This window comes from Ornithodoros turicata, chromosome 8, assembly GCF_037126465.1.
Source record: "Ornithodoros turicata isolate Travis chromosome 8, ASM3712646v1, whole genome shotgun sequence".
Lineage (NCBI taxonomy): Eukaryota > Metazoa > Arthropoda > Arachnida > Ixodida > Argasidae > Ornithodoros > Ornithodoros turicata.
Window position 1 is genome coordinate 22,411,250 of NC_088208.1, and position 16,188 is coordinate 22,427,437.

General features: G+C 44.8%; 2 protein-coding genes across 2 annotated transcripts; one reads left to right on the forward strand and one right to left on the reverse strand.

Moving 5' to 3' along the window:
- Positions 1–72: 72 nt before the first annotated feature.
- LOC135366699 (ribosome biogenesis protein NOP53-like) lies at positions 73–1,463 on the forward strand. The gene has a single exon (XM_064599524.1). The coding sequence runs from the start codon at positions 116–118 to the stop codon at positions 1,442–1,444; it is 1,329 nt and encodes a 442-aa protein (XP_064455594.1). The 5' UTR covers positions 73–115; the 3' UTR covers positions 1,445–1,463.
- A 944-nt stretch (positions 1,464–2,407) lies between these two features.
- LOC135366701 (inositol hexakisphosphate kinase 1-like) lies at positions 2,408–15,550 on the reverse strand. Its single transcript, XM_064599525.1, has 5 exons — positions 15,384–15,550; positions 7,284–7,598; positions 6,731–6,937; positions 6,444–6,619; positions 2,408–5,341 (listed from the first exon to the last, which is right to left on the reverse strand). The coding sequence occupies exons 2-5, from the start codon at positions 7,474–7,476 to the stop codon at positions 4,823–4,825; spliced, it is 1,095 nt and encodes a 364-aa protein (XP_064455595.1). The 5' UTR covers positions 7,477–7,598; positions 15,384–15,550; the 3' UTR covers positions 2,408–4,822.
- Positions 15,551–16,188: the final 638 nt, after the last annotated feature.

Here is a 16,188-nt window from a genome sequence, read left to right on the forward strand (position 1 = left end):
GAAAAAGCAACACTCGCACTTGAAAATTCACTGGACAAGTGGTATTTTATGGGCTTCACTTCCACCACCACGTGGATCGTGGATTCGTAACTGAGGCTGGGTCTCTCCCGCAAAAATGGCTGCCACCAGTAAGCGGAAAAGACTCGGCTTGAGCAAAAATAGGAAGAAGACTTGGATTAAACACATCAATGTCAAGGATGTTGAGGAATTTCTCGAAGAAAAAAGGCTCGACGATCGTCTCGGGGGACCACTCGAAGACAAACCCGATAATGCCCTCTTCTCCGTGGATAAAACACCAGCATCTCCGCGATTGAAGGCATCAAAGGTATTAACAAAACGAGAAAGGCGGTCAAAGAAGCTCACTTGCTTCCAGAATTTAGAACCAACATCTAAAGTACCCCCACCAATCATACCGTGTCGCGTCAGAGACCCCGAAGAGCGTAAACCAGCCGCAGTCCGAAAAAAGCAGCAGAAGCGCAGTGCCAGACGGTGTCAGCAAGCTGCTGTCGACAGGCAAATATCGGCAAACCGCAAGGAGAAGGAAGCTGTAAATACATTCAAATTACCGGACTTCTACGACGTCTGGGAAAGCAACGAGAAAGAACAGACTGGATTAGATGAAGACTCGGAGAAATTTATTAACGAGTACACCAAGAAACGTCGGCCGAACATCCCGCTGCGACGATACCAGAAACCTTCGCTGTTGCCACCAGTAGAAGTTCCTCATCCTGGGGCGTCTTACAACCCAGCATACGATGACCACCAAGCACTCCTCAGCGAAGCATTGACAGTTGAGGAGAAAAAGTTGAGAGAAGAGAAGCACATTGAACGGGTGCTAACCAACATGCTGCCCACAAGGGAGGAAGCTCCAACAGAAGCCACAAAGCTAGCCGAAATGTCGCAGGGGCTGTTTGAGCACACCGATGACTCCGACAGTGAATGCGACGTCGAACCGCCTCACATGAATCCACCGGTGCGAGCCGAGGACAGGAAAACGAAGCAGAAGCGAAGGCGCGAGCTCGAACAGCAGAGAATTCGTTGGGAGGCGAAGAAGCGCAAAGAAGAGCGGATCGCAATGAACGAGGTGTTCAAGGTGAAAAACATAGAGACCGAGTACAAGCAGATGGAGGCAAAAGCAAAGCAGACGCAGCTGCGAAACGAAGAACGTCTCGCCGAGAAGATGTACAAGCCGCATAAGATGAGCAGGTTCAAGTTTGAGGAGCCAGACAAAGAGTTGAAACTGTCGGAAGAGTTGGCGGAGTCGCTGCGGAAGCTGAAACCAGAGGGCAGCGTACTGGAAGACAGGTACAAGAGCTTGCAGAAGAGAAACATCATTGAAACTCGTAAAAGGCACAAGGTGGTTGTAAAGTATAAACCTAAGAGGCTGCTGAAGAGGGAGCATAGGTTGTTCCTCGAAAATGAGACGAAGAAGTGGAACCAATAAATGTTGCTCTTATCTTGGTTGCAAGTGGTTTTGTCGAATCAATGCTTGTCGCTGTAGTACTAAGATGATCAGCTGTTTCCACAGTAATTGGCTCTGGGGGTAAAGTAGCAGTGAAGTAACATTTTATTTTTGTCAGAACCTAGCAAAATCTAAGCTAACTAGCCCTGTTGCAAGTCAAACGAAACAATATGCAGCATGAAAACCACTCATGCATGCATATTAGCAGTCAGGCAAGAAGTCCATTGTTTGTTGAGGCGTAGGCATGAATGTGGCACACGCTAGCCACATTTTCAACAGACTATGTTGAAAGGTCCGATTCAACATAGATTCAACATGAACAACACACAAAATAGTGGAAATTGTTCACGCATGTTGCTATCACAGTGATGATGATATCTTAGATTACTAAAAAAATACTTCCTTTAAAGTTTTATTTATTTATTTATATAAAGTTAATACGTATACATCCATACTGAAGAACCCGACCCCCGCCCTCGAGACGAGGGTCACGGAAAAAAGGGGACAAACACAACGAACTCTCAAACACAGCTGAAAGTTTATTACAAGACTAACATTTAAAGCACGCGTCAAGTGGGAGAGAAGGAAACACACAACAACTTCCCTAAAGCGGAGCTGAAGGTCAGGAAAGGACGACTGACATATATATGCCACTGTGCCATGCTATAAATGTAATAAGGTTGAAGGTTAATTAAATCTGGGAGAGGCAGACTACTGTGACAGTAGAGTAGCAGTATTCTCTCATACGCCGCGGCAAATTCATCCGCTACGGACAGGACCCCAGCTGCACAGACTTTCGATGTGTCGATGACCGTAGGCAGCAGACCTTCGCATCACCATCTGTCGGCTTGCTTTGACTTAGCACGCCTCGGCTATTTCTCCTGGGTTGTGTGTAACTCATGTGAATGTGAGTACGACTGGGAGTGTACGTGACATTACACTGTGTACTTGTTGTAGAAATGCCTTTATTTACACGTATTTACACTTATAATAAACACAGCCTTGAAAGGAACCTCCGCAATCAAGCTTACAATCATGGTTATTGCCACAACGGCTAAAATACTGCACATACGTACATAGTACAAAGTGACCGACGCATGTTTATGCTCGGTAACAAACAAAATGAGATACCTTGCAAAGCTCTCAGCATCCTCTCAAAATGCCCAGCCCTACCCTATTATCCGTGTTGTTACTCGCTATTGTACAAACATGCAGCATGCACTAAAGTTACGAGGCAACAGCAACCAATTGTGAATTTGTTGAAACGCCTAAGGGTGACAAAAGGTATTACTTCGACGATAAAACTTCAAAAGTGCGAAAGCCTGGTTCCTGTTGCCCAGTAACTTCCCTCCTTTGCCAGGAGTTACTCATATCCAGAAACTTCCATAGTTTCTTGTCTTTGTGCTTCCTCAAATGAAATTCGCAGTGTTCACACCCTATGCATTCTTGGTCCTTTTAACGTTACAGGCACCAAACAAATACAGGTAGATATACGTAGACAACAACAACACTTATACCATTGTCATTCCGGTGAGACAGAAAGTGATGAATGGCTTTGCAAGAGGAACAGGAATCCAAGTTATGATTCAGCGCTTTCCTTCTTTATACACTAGTACTTACAAGTTACAACCATAGTTTCAGTGAAGGGCACGGCTTATAATGTTCTTAAAAATAGTCTTTTAACTTTGCTATCACATCCTGAAACTACTGACTACGCGCTGCTCAGAATTACAAATATCTTACACTTCCAGTCTGGCTTGTGTGATCCTTCGAAAATATCGAGATGGACAAGCGAAATTGCTCTATTTGTAAAGGACATGTACCTGATTTGGTGTGTACTGTACATCACTCGGAACAGAGACATTTGGGCAAAGGGTTCACGAGAAGAAAGCTTGTTCCATGACACCTTCACCTGGTGTTCCACATGAGTGCATTGTAACATACAGTACAGTCGTACTCAGACTTAACTGTAACAGCTACAGCAGGGCGCTAGGCCCTGGGTTTGAGACTGCATCCGAGATATAGGTCCGAGACTGGGTTGAGACGTACAGCAACTCACGATAGTGGCACTGCCTGCCCTATGCTTCAGTGCAGGCTAGATTGTTACACATTACAGTTAAGTCTGACAGCAGCTGTACCTGCAATGTCGTGCATGTAGCTATTTCAGGCATTTACTTGTCACCAAGCTCAGTTTCAAACTACCACGAAAATTTATAATTTGTCAATGCAACAAGATATCCTCTTCCCCATTCAAACAGTCACTTTGCTCTTTCCCTATTGCACAACAAGTTCCCACTAGATACAAGACTGACATGTAAAATGTGAACAAACAAAACATTGTGAACAATTATATACAGCTCCTAGAACAAATAGTTCTGGCAGTCATAGGAAACCCTGTCACCGTGTGACAAGCGCAAGCATAATGGATGACACTGAAAATAAATAGCATGTCGGCGAGGTATTGAACTGGAAAGGCCACCATCCTGTTTAAATATTAAACAGCGGTGGGTGCAGAAAGGCAATAAGAAAAATGAGAAGCATCAGCAAAATAGCACTGACCAGACGGGGGCCAACGATGCAGGAAAACGGGTGTCATGAGCAAAGCTCACCTTGTTCACAGTATACAGTACATGTGTATGACACAGTGCAGCTCGCAACTTCACGAAGTATGGCATGCGAATGCCAGATGCTGTATTGTCAAGCACTGCGGGAATGTGCTTTGTGGGGAAGCTTTACAACAGAATCCAGTGTTGCCTGGCAAATGTTTGTAACACGCATTAGAAAAAGAAAAACAGCAGTAGAATTTGCGGCTTCGAGCATACAGTATCACGCTTTGAAGCAGTGACATAGCCAGAGGGAGTTCCTGGAAGGGTCAACCTTTACTCCCACCACAGAACTTGTACCTTTGGTATGCATTTGCGAGAGGGAAAAGGGGAGACGTCCTCCCCTCCAAGAAGTTCCCACAGAACCCCTCCCAAAACATTTTTCTGGCTACGGTACTGCACTACAGTAGGTGCATTGAAGTGTATGCGGCCATTGGTAAGTCACCCCGTTGCATGGGTGCCTAGCAATTATTGAATATATATATATATATTTAGTTCATAGAGAACTAAAGAGCAGTGTGCTTATGGTCTGATTCTTATTTCTTATCACCGAGACTTACGCCTGCCTATCTTCGATTGCCCTTTTCGAAAAAACATTGTTCCATTTGCTATGGCATGAAATTTGACAGCCTTGATACAAGACCGTTATGATAGTGTACAATTGTCGTTGGGTCAATTGATACCACAACCTATCTGTCATAAAAGCGAGAGTGGCCCTCTTTGCATCACCGATGACACCGTCGTCACCATTATGAAATTACTTGACCTCATCGCGAACCTCGCTGAGGAGTCTTATCAGATTGTCCAACCCAAGCAAGTACCCCGCATCGGGGCCGCGGTGCACCGTGGTGTCGCCTTCATAGCCTGCATGGGTCGTGTGCGCAAAGTCAATCATCCGCACGTCGACACGCGGATCACGGTGCAGTTTACGCTGCACCGCCGTCGCGTCGAGAGACGAATCCAGTGACGACTCATCCGAGCAATCGAAATTCTCCTCCTCCGTGGTGTGACGACCAACGCGATCGTCGTCGTCATCTTCGTCGCTGCCTTCGTAGATTATGAGGAGAGAGCTCGAATAAAAGCGGAAGGAGATCTGGCGCTCGACAGCCTTACGGAGCGCGCTAAGCTGGTCCAGGACAAGGCCCACCAAGTCCGTCCGGAGGTGGAAGCCGTCGTAGAAGAACTGGCGGAGGGTCCGACGGAATCCATGCTCGTCGAGGCAGCGTCCGTAGTACTTGTCTTTGCACACGAAGGTGTGGGTGTCCGTCTGGTAGACCTGCATGACAAGGGCACTGTATTGAGTCTCATCGGGCCGACTCAATGTCGTATTTACTCATGCAATTGATGCATTCACTATAATTAGTGCGTCCCCCAATGTAGGTACTTTAATTAGAACCTTTAGTTGGGGCAGTCGGTACATAATAAAAAAAACGCAGCCACGAGACACCATACAGACACCTCGTGGCTGCGTTTTTGATTCATTTAGTAGGTACTTTATTTTCCCCAGATACCTTAAAATACATGAATATCACAGCTCTTATTTTTTTGCTCCTTCCAAAGGCAAATAAGTGAAACAGATGTCACTCTGTGACGCGCAGAGTTCATCGCAAGTAGCGCCGTACAGCATCCGTAGCAGATAAATTTTCCAGTAAGAACAGAGACCTTGCTGTGGTTTCTAAGGTAATGTACGTCATACAGACCTGATTATATCACGGCAGGAGATCTGCCCAGGCCTCCAATGTAACGCCACACCACTCGCCGCTGCTTGGCGTTTGTAAAATTTAATAGCGTGGTGACAAGACATCGTGCAGCGAACACATTGTGTATCGTGACTGCCGATAGAGTGCTCGATATTTTTACACGTTCCAGATGTTTTGGGACAACATGGCAGTTAAATGTTCTTCGACTGTCTCAATATTTTCCTGCCATAATTAACCGTCCCTCTTCTGCCATGTTTTTTTGGGGGGAAAAAGGTTAACGAATTCTGCGAAAGTTTATCTTCTAACGTGTTTAGGTTGTCTCTGCAGCAACAACAACAACAACTTTATTGTGAGATGATGGATGGGGAATGTCATCGCCAGGGGCGATACTCTACCCCATTGCTGGGGGTGACGCAGTGAATGAAATAACGAGTCCCTTCACAATAAGGATCGAAGTGCTGTGGTATCCAGAAAGGCGAAGAGAGCTTTGAGGGCAGAGCATTGGTGAGCTGGATGTGGCCAGGGACCAAGCAATTTTGTGAGAGAGAAGGGGCGAGAGTCCAGCTCGTTAAGGGATCCGGAGAGTACGGTTCGGGAAGGTCGGTAGTGTGGGCAATGGAGAAGAACGTGCTCTAGATCTAGGTTGTCCCTGCAAACGCAAACTAACGTTTTCTATACCTGCATGCCGCAGATGCGAACACCCAAGGTAGCAGACGTACTGGCAGCGCATTTGGCCATCTGCCGATGACGCTTTTCGTCCGACGCATCATCTCCGTGCTGGCGGGTGCCCATTTTGAGATCCAGAATGCAGGGCCTTCTGAAGTGAGATACCACGTTCTCAAGCAAGAGAAAGTCTGCGGCAAAACACAGTCAAGGAAACACTATGCATCTACAAGAAGTACACAGTGTGGCACTGCAATCAACTGACATGACTCGACACCCAAGAGGGACTGGCGAAAGGATACGTTTGGTGTTGCTCTGGTGAACCTCTCGAGACAGGAAACGCTGTTCGTTGCATCTACAGATCTGAACCTTGAGCTGCTGCTGCACCCGGTGTCGCCTCCGCCAACCAGACAGTTCGTCCGACACGCAGCATGACGCTCCCAGTCCAGTGTGCGACATGAAAGAGGGGCCGTCGTCATCTTCGTCCGTGCACTCAACTTGGATCACACCTGCAATCATCACATTGTATATAACATTTAAATCTGAAATATGTATAATAGATCTTGCATACAAAAAGTTGGTGGCAAAAAAGCACACAGAATCGTAAACCACTAACGACCATGAATTGAAAAGGGGGGGACATTTCTGGCAACACAGCTGTGTTCTCTTCCATTTTTTTCTTTCCCCCCTAATTCTGTAACTCAGACACCTCCCTAAGTGGGACACATTTCGGCTGCACAACGGGGTTCACCGTATTATTTCGGTCAGCTCCTTTTTTTTTTGCATTGCCATCCCCCGAAGAAAATTCCTGGCTATGTCAAACGATAATGAAGTGCGCATGAAGAAAGGCCTTACCCTTGTACTGTGGCACAAAGTCTCGCATGTCTCTCGGTACGTTCAGGTAGAAGTGCAGTTCCCTGCGTATGAGAGGTTTGCAGAGCGTGCCCGGGTCCAAGAGCAGCATCTGAGAGTGCCCCCCCACCTGGTGGGCAAAGGGCGATAGCACTGCCACTCGGCCACATCTGTCTCCCATGCCAGCCACCACCATCGCCCCGCAGGGTACCAGCTCCTGTGTTCCACTGCCCCGGTTGTTGGTGTCGCCACTCGAGATGTACCTTCCACGTTTGCGGTGTTTCTGCCCAGGCAGCTCTGCTTCTGTTGATGTCTCGCCTGCGAAACACGACACCATGAGCGACACGAAGTATCCGTCACCTGCTTTCATCATCAACCACGAATGGGGACTTTCATCAGCAACAGAGGCTCTCCTCAGAAGTTCCTCGTATTTTGTTATAACATGGAAAGATTGGCTTAATATGATTTGCACAAGAAAAGAACCACCGCTGTTCAAAATATCAGAGGCTCCTGACCCAAGGTTCTTGCGTGTTTTGCCAATGCCTTTTCTCGCTTCTAATAGTACTGTAGTGAGCAGTGATCCACCCATTGACTTATCCAGGACTCCTCCCACACTACTCCCAGGTCTTGGGATATGCTCCCAAATGTTTCCCTTCCTGTGCACACCCTACAAAGGGGAGCGGCTGCACTTTGTTCCTTCAGCCTTAGACGAGCGTCTGCAATAATACATAAACCCCTTACAACTGTGCCGTAAGTGTAATAATAAGCCCTCCTCCCAATCTTTTTGCAACCCCCCAATGCTTGCTGTTCTGGATCGACCACTGGTATTCGTAGAGACTGTCAAGCACCACCTGGTTAGCAAAAAAGTTATCCTTGTCTGCTGAATACGTACTGCACATGGTGTATAGTCATGTCCCGCCTATCCAGGACTCAGTAATTCCGAAAACTTGTTACCCGAAACAAATATGTAGGAAGAGTCCCAAACCCAGTACAGGTGCACTCAGTTATTTGTTATTCAGTACCCTTATTCGGACATGTAATATTAGAGACATTCTGGATATCCAGTAGTCGTTTCGACCCCATTATCAGGACCTGTGACACTAACCCATTTGTTTGAACCTTGGTCGCCTGGGCTCTTGAAAAATCTGTGCCCAAGAAATTTTTCAGATTGAGTGCAATGTGCCACAATATTAACAATGATTAATAATATTAATAAATAATTAGATATATTAGCATTATTAACAGAATTATAATATAGTATATTAACTAATAATTAATAACAATCAAACAAATGCCACATCACTTCAGATATATGATGCGTGCAAGACGAGTTGATTCGGAAAATCATTATCCGTGCGGCTCGACGGCAGAACGAGAGTTGCCTGGATGAACAGGACATGATTGTGCAAGACATGCTAAATTTGCCACACACCACATAATTTAGAGTCTGAAGTACACCTCCACGTTCTCAATTTGAAATGAACAACCAGAGAGTGAAACAGTCTATTGGAAGGTATCGCAGTAGTGCATTAGTTTCATGCAACATTTTCGCCGGCATCAAAATTGCCCGTGAAAATTAGAAGACGAGACACAATGGCGTTTCTGGATAGCTTCCAGATTGCAAGTCACAGAGCGCCCTTTCCCTGCAGGAACGTTGATGCACTGCAAGGTTAATGTCAAATGTTTCAAGTGCGAGAAGCTTAGTTGTTCCGCTGCTTCACGTACAATGCCTCCGGCGCCTTTGTCTGGCATTATGCGACTTTGTTAGTATGTTCTTTATTATACTGTTTGAATCTACTACGTAGGAACGCATATAACTAATGTGGTGGCATCACCAAATCTACCAAAAAATTTAAATGATGTTGAAGTTAATTCTCAAACAATGCGCAAACAAGGCAGGATCTGACCTTGCACGTGTGAAATCTTGGGTTCCATAAGGCAGTATATTACGCCCTTTGCTTTTTAATATACAAGGTGTTCATTTTTATCCGTTACAGAATTTCAATAAAAAAAGCAAAAAGAGCAGCATAGATGTCGCTTTTGCAGTTGAGTTGTACGGCCTGGAGGACATCCTATCGAAGAAAGTATGTAACTACAGGGTGACTAATTACCTGAAATTCATTAATTAACTTATTAATTAGGGAATTGTGCGCAAAAGTGACATAGCAGAATAGGACTTGCATGTGGACAAATGACCTACAGTATGAAGTCACTTTTACTGTAACCTGGAGCAAGAGAGTGCAAAGGAGTAGGTGCTCGGTGATGAGGGAGTGAGTCAAGAAAAGGGAGAGAATGAACTACAAATCAAAAGTAGGCTTCCTAAATGTTCTAAAAACCTGATTAGCTTAAATAATTCCTCGCAATGGGGCACCCTGTTTTAGCTTGCAACCCAGGATCCCCTTCTTGTTGTTCTGTTCCACGTCTACTGTTTGGCATGCTACCATCATGTTCAGGATCCTAGCAGAGTTATAGAAATTGTTTTGGTTTATTCAAGGCCAATCCAGCTATATACTCAAGAGTTATGCCCTAGTCAGACGGCAAACCTAAGTCCTTTAGCGGAACGGCCTTTACTTCACCTGTAGTCCAATCATCATTTGAAATGACATCGTTCTCAGCCGTGATTTGTTGAAAACAGGAGGTGTACGGCTTTTTTGTGGCAATTATGAACAGCATAATTGTTATAAAAAAGGTGTACGCCTCCCATTTTCAACAAATCAGGGCAGAGGACAATGTCATTCCAAATGATGATTGGACTACAGGTGAAGTAACGGCCTTTCCGCTAAAGGACTTAGGTTTGCCGTCTGACTAGGGTATTAATATCTCAAAACTTGGCCTAAGGTAAAGCAACAACAACAACAACAACAACAACTTTAATTGACGATGATTGGTAAAGTAGGATAATACAGAGCCCGAGGAAAAGGTCAACCAGGATATTTTCTCATATTTTACTGCACAGGAGGAATCCGGCTTAAACAAAACAGCTCCCATGACAAAGGGGGCACATAAGAGTATCTAATCTTACAATCGCACTCCTCATACGTGAATACAGGCTTCTTGTTTACCTTTTCCTTCAGAAACAATGGAGGCAATCTACGGCAGGCGCGTGCCATCTGGGCGCACTGTACCGCTAAAGTGGCCTTATTTCATACGACAATGCAAATCAATGCACGTTGGAGTAAAGTCCCTGCAGTATATCACCCAAAGACTACATAAGAACATTTATTCTAAAGTTTCCTCCTGCTTCACATCCAACTGGTAGCAACGCTTTTTGGCAGCAAATACTCACTTCTCAAGAAGCGTACGAGATTTGTGAAACAACATTTTTTGGCAGTCTCGTTGACAATCAATGCAACGATAGGTATGTAATGTATATCTATAAATAATATGTAAAACCAGTAAAAAAACGTGTCATGAACTGTGTGGACATCATGCTTCCCGGGTGGTGCTCTCATCTGCCATGCAGATTTATTCGGTGATCAACAATTTAACCTCTGTATGCAATAAGGGGACAAGTCCAAAAATCCCAAACCGAGAAAAGGGGCCCAATGTGATTGCCCGTCCCATGGACACACATGCATTTCCAGTTTCTTAACCCCCCGCAGCGGGCAAATAAATTGCAATACGGCCCAAAATTTCCTTTGGCAGGTACATACTGGTATGTGGATGCCATTACAGCAAACATAGTAAAAAAGGGGATAAGCCGACTTATCCCCTTAGTGCTTCAATTTCTGTGAAAGATATCCTAGCAACATATCTTGAAACGTATGTTGTAACTCATACCATAAACTCCCTTCCTGTTAAACACACTAATCCCCCCCCCCCCCCCCCGAGGTCGATATTCCTCAACCATCAAATCTACAATACAATAAATACAATGCTCTCTCCACAATATCCTCTCTTCGCATCCTGGCAAACGACCAGTGCACTAAACACTGTCATCACAACGTTAATAGCAGATGCAGCAGAAAGGGTGATAAACCGCTGCGATACAAGCACATTTCTTAATATGTGCGTAAACAGAAGCTGTTATATAGCAGCTGACCATGATTCGTCCCCACGACTGCTTTAGTCAGCATAGCTAGGACATGCACATAAACACTCAATATATGCACTCTGTATCATCAACACTTTATCCTGTAACCCTTTAAATTTTATGCGTGTTTGCATCTGCACTTTTGCCTTCCTAGGGGATGCAGCACCGATGCTCTAGAGCAATTCAGTCAGCAGAGATTTCTTCTTTTTTTTTTCCTTAATTAAGTGTATTTCTTCGTGGAAACAGGGCTGTAATAGCGACGTGCTTGCACTCGATACAGTACGTTCCATTCTGTACTGAATTTTTGTATGTTCTAAACATGGAAGAAAACATCACTAAAGATTTAAAAATGAAGTTTCATAAGAATATAGCGTGAGAAAAAAAAATGCAATGCGCCCGTATGTTTTGCAGGAAGCAAAACAATTTTTTCTGCGTCTGAGACACTGAGAAGAACACGCTTGCATAGCATTTTTTGTCAACACGTTTCTCCTGAAACCTGTTAGATCACAGGTAGTTTATATATGTATTGTTTTACCCGGCGGGAGCCTGCTGTATTGTGAGTGCGGGAGAATTGCTGGCAGGCATCCCAGACAATAGGGGTGACAAAAAAGTGCGCAACATCCTTTTGTTTCCCCAACTCGAAAACAAACGTAACAACGTAGGTTCTTACTTAGCTTTGAGAACGATTTATCGCAGACAGAAGTTTCTAAGTCATTGACATTTGCAGCATGAAACCACAAGAAGCATCAAAGACCCTTGGTGACAAAAAAAAGCTGTGAATCTAGTACTCCTAAAGATTAACTGCTTTTGATTTTGATTAACTGCTGTCACTCCACAGGTGGTACACAGTGATATGACAGAGTGGTCTGTATGAGGAATACGATGAAAGTCTGACAAAATAATTCATCTAAATCCCCACGAAACATCCATTGTCCAGTCAAAAAGTTCTACGAATTACAAAGGTTATTGTAAGCTAACAAAAGCCTAAGAACATTTGTGCCGAAAGGTGGAAAACCCAGGGATCTGATGAAGGTTCCACCACTTCCTCATTGTTTTACAGGTACGAGATACTGATAGATTGCGGTTACGAGTTCATGCCTCCCGAATTAGTCATACCAGTCTTTAGTTTACCTCATGTCTCAACATGGCGAAGTAAGTTTTCGTGTAACTACGTTGCTTTCCAGATAGGCTATTTTCATACAGATTGAATGCAGGCACAGAGGCAGTGTTAGAAGCAGTGGTGTCACTAGGGGGTACAGTCTGCAACAGGTGACGCACAGCACCGGTACTGCCACTTCCCCTCTTTCTCTGTGGTGCGATGCCACCACAAACAGGGCGTCAAACCAAAACATTTTTTTGCTACGGGTTTTGTACTGGTTCTAGGAACATGGTTCAGCTCCAGAGTCAAAAAACAATGGTTCACATTGGTTCTGAAGTCAGCACAGACGTAATCTCTGATATTTTCTGCAAACTGATTTCAGATTGCACTGTGCGCATGGTCACAATTGAAGCTGACGAGGGGTGTGGGAGGCTCTGAACACCTTTTTTTTTTTTTTCTGCCATAGTATTCACATCTCTCATAAAGTCGAACATAAACGCCTGACGGATTTGTGAATGGGGATTTTTTATTCTTATCTATGCGCTACTCGTAACATTTTCTGAGGAATCCCTTCAGTTCTGATGCAAAGGTTGTGTCGAATTTGGAGGTTTTTCAAAGAAAAAAAAAAGAAGCGAAAGTCTAGCAGTGATAAGATGCGTGCGGCTATTCGATTCAAGATTTTAGGACTGATCTAAAAAATGCTCTTGAGGAGCACCACCTAGAATCTTGAAAATGGAAGAGGTGATATGATAGGAGGTGATTATGTGGGCTTGTTCGTCGTAGATCATCGGTAAAACAAAACTGAAACCGTAAACACTGCATGGGGACGTAAGCACACTGACTGCATATAAATGTGAGCCCAGCTTCAGGATGACACGTCACACTGACACAACTTTCCACTTGAACTAAAAGCCTTTAAGACTATTTTTCGGTTTCGCTCTGCAAACAAAAAGAACGTTACAGTTTTCGTTCAATTCCGGCTTGCCCAAAATAGTGTTTTTTTCCCTATGTGTGGTATGTCTTGTCTTTTGCCATGTATCGCCTGGTGTGGGGAGGGTTCCATTATGAGGGGGAGGGGGGGGGCACTAACCCTATTCTCTATGTTCTGATAATGCTCCAATGCTTCCATTGTGCCAGCAATGCAAACATGCGTAAACAAATGCAACTGGTGTAACCAAACAAAGGGAGCGATTAGCCTATTACTTAGGGGTGACCCAGATCTCTAATACATGGACATAATTAATGAAAAGTGCTGTTGGTGACCAAGCAGATACCTCTCTGTAATCTAGGCCAAGATGCAGCTGCTCACGACTACAACAGTGCTGCCCTGCCCTGCGCTCATGCTTTATGTAAGTTTATCCCAGTTTCTGGGACTCAAAAATAAACGTAAATAAATATATAAAAACAAATGACGAATGGCTGCAGCAAATAGATTGTATTATATCTATCACTCTATCACGAAGGTAAGTGGGTGACACGGGGATAACTGTTTCTGTTTGTGAAGTTGCATCATCATCAACTCGTCATTTCACAACTCCAAACGTATTCTGTAGAATCATTAGTATGCGTTACAAACGCATGCATGCAACTGCAAACGCGCGTGCCACTGTTCTGTGTAGTACAAATTTCCATGCCGTAGATCCAAAGTGCGCGGTCCATGCATCTGCAAACAGCCGTTTTGGGATATCTCGCCGCGAACCTCAGCAGACAGCATGGCGCCGCTTGCAAACCGCGAAACGTGGACATGATCCGTCGTGGTAACAAGACCCATAGAAACGTTCATTTTGTGAATGTGTTCGTCAAGAGAAGCATTTTTGGTTGGCAATTTCACGCGATGGTGAAGTACACTACGTTTCAGGCGCATTGTGATATTCTCTCTCCCAGTTCTTGAGAAACAAATGAAATGAAAAGATAGCATGCGTATAATTTGCATGATTGTCCGCCTTTTAATAAGACTCCAATTGACTGCCCTCGGTTATACCTGTAAGCAGGCGTATCGACCCTTTCGTGAGGAACGAAGAATCTAGGCCACAACTCACAGCAATGCAAATCTTTTTTTCCCAATGTGAGATAACAAAACACCCCGCGTCTCAGTTCATTCATGTGAACCGCGTCATTCGTGGTGCAACACATTGCTTCACTGGTTCGAGGACGCGTGACACAATATAGCTACGTTTCTGCAAAGGTGAAAAGTTCGACCAGCAATGGAAAAGATGCAGCGCCCCAATGCAAATGAAACCGAACACCGGAAACAGACTTCTTTTTGGCCTCGTGCAACTCTCAAAAACACGGTTACGAAACTCGGAAAACGTCTAAGTCATGACACACATGACCCCCATGACTATACCACGACGATCGCGGTAGAAACTCCCGGAAATAATGATGTCATCAATAAAAGTTGATGGATCACCACAATGCTCACATGCGGACTAACTGTTTCATGTTCCTTAATTACTTTGAATTATGCACATTTGCTCGAGGATCACGCGCGCTCATTTCCTTGTTTCTTTTGTCAAATGTCATCAACCCATCAACGTGAGGCTAAGTGCACCCTGTAGCGTGCTTTCCTGCAAGTCTGCAGCTAAGAACAAATGAAGTTTTCCCATTGGCACCAAATCAAACGCGATCGTCAGCGAAGAGAACATTGCCTTGAACGGGAAGGTGCCTGCCGCACTCAAAATAAAGCCGCGGGGCCAGGGGGGGGACCTCCGCTTCCGACAGGAATGAAGCCGCACAAGCAAACGAACCTCTTTCATCCTTTGAACGCCCAAAACCTTTCTATCCGTACTGCCCCGACGAACGCTAGCAGGGCGTTCTGCAATCCAGCAGTTCCAGGAAGAAGCGACGAGAAAGCACCCTTCATTGATTTTTTTCTTTTTTTGCTATTTTTATGTATCATACACGAGGAAAGTGCCCAGCGAAAATCCGAAGCACCACCATTTCTTAGCAGACGTGAGAGAAATTACCGTACCTTGTTGTCCCAAAGAATGTATTCCGCGTGTCCTTGTATTTCGGTTGTGCTTTGATTCGACAGTGTGATAGCTGTTTTGGTAACAACACGGAGACACACACAGGCACACAGCAACGGCACACTCACAACGACCACTATTGATGCTCAGCTGTTCTCCAGCTTTTCTCCTCTATGTCGTTCATGCTACGCTAGGAGGCGCTACCCAATGGGAAGCGTTCACGATCAGACCACAACGGAAGCTCAACCAATCAGCTACGCCTAGCAACCGGTTTGATCACAGGTGGCGTTGCCTGTCATCGAAGCGGCGAAGCAGACGATATTTTCGTAGGTGTTGCGTTGGGGGACTTTCTCGCTGAAATTCATTGCGTTCCGTAGCTCATCGAGGTTCGATTCAAGCGAGGCTCCTTTTCAAGTATCCAACCACTCGAGCAGTCTCAGGCAGACCAAACGATTTCGCAGAAGTGCTACAGACGGAAATTTACTCGGAACGAACGCATCCTCCAGAGATGTCAAAACTGAGCATGAGCTCGGCACACTTGACAAAGGCGCAGGGAAAACACTGCGTTAATCAGAAACATTACGAAAATTTCATAAGATACAAAATTCGAGAGTAAATTTGGAGCATAATTAAAACGAATTACGGCTCGAGCATCTCATCGAGGGAAATTTTTCTCTCTCTCTCTCTTTTTTTTTTCTTTGTTGTCGTGTTATGTTGATGTTTGTCGTGTTTCTACAAACTGTATGAACGACGTCAACGGCTAGGAAACAAAAAACAAAAAAGAAGAGAAGGGCATTTTCTTGGAGG

Bases quoted from the DNA above. Each gene is read 5' to 3' on its own strand.
- LOC135366699 (XM_064599524.1), top strand. From the start codon at position 116: ATGGCTGCCACCAGTAAGCGGAAAAGACTCGGCTTGAGCAAAAATAGG.
- LOC135366701 (XM_064599525.1), bottom strand. From the start codon at position 7,476: ATGGTGGTGGCTGGCATGGGAGACAGATGTGGCCGAGTGGCAGTGCTA. The intron at 6,938-7,283 runs GTAAGGCCTTTC...TGATGATTGCAG, and splicing joins CTTTGTGCCACAGTACAAGG to GTGTGATCCAAGTTGAGTGC. The intron at 6,620-6,730 runs GTATCCTTTCGC...GTTTTGCCGCAG, and splicing joins TCACCAGAGCAACACCAAAC to ACTTTCTCTTGCTTGAGAAC.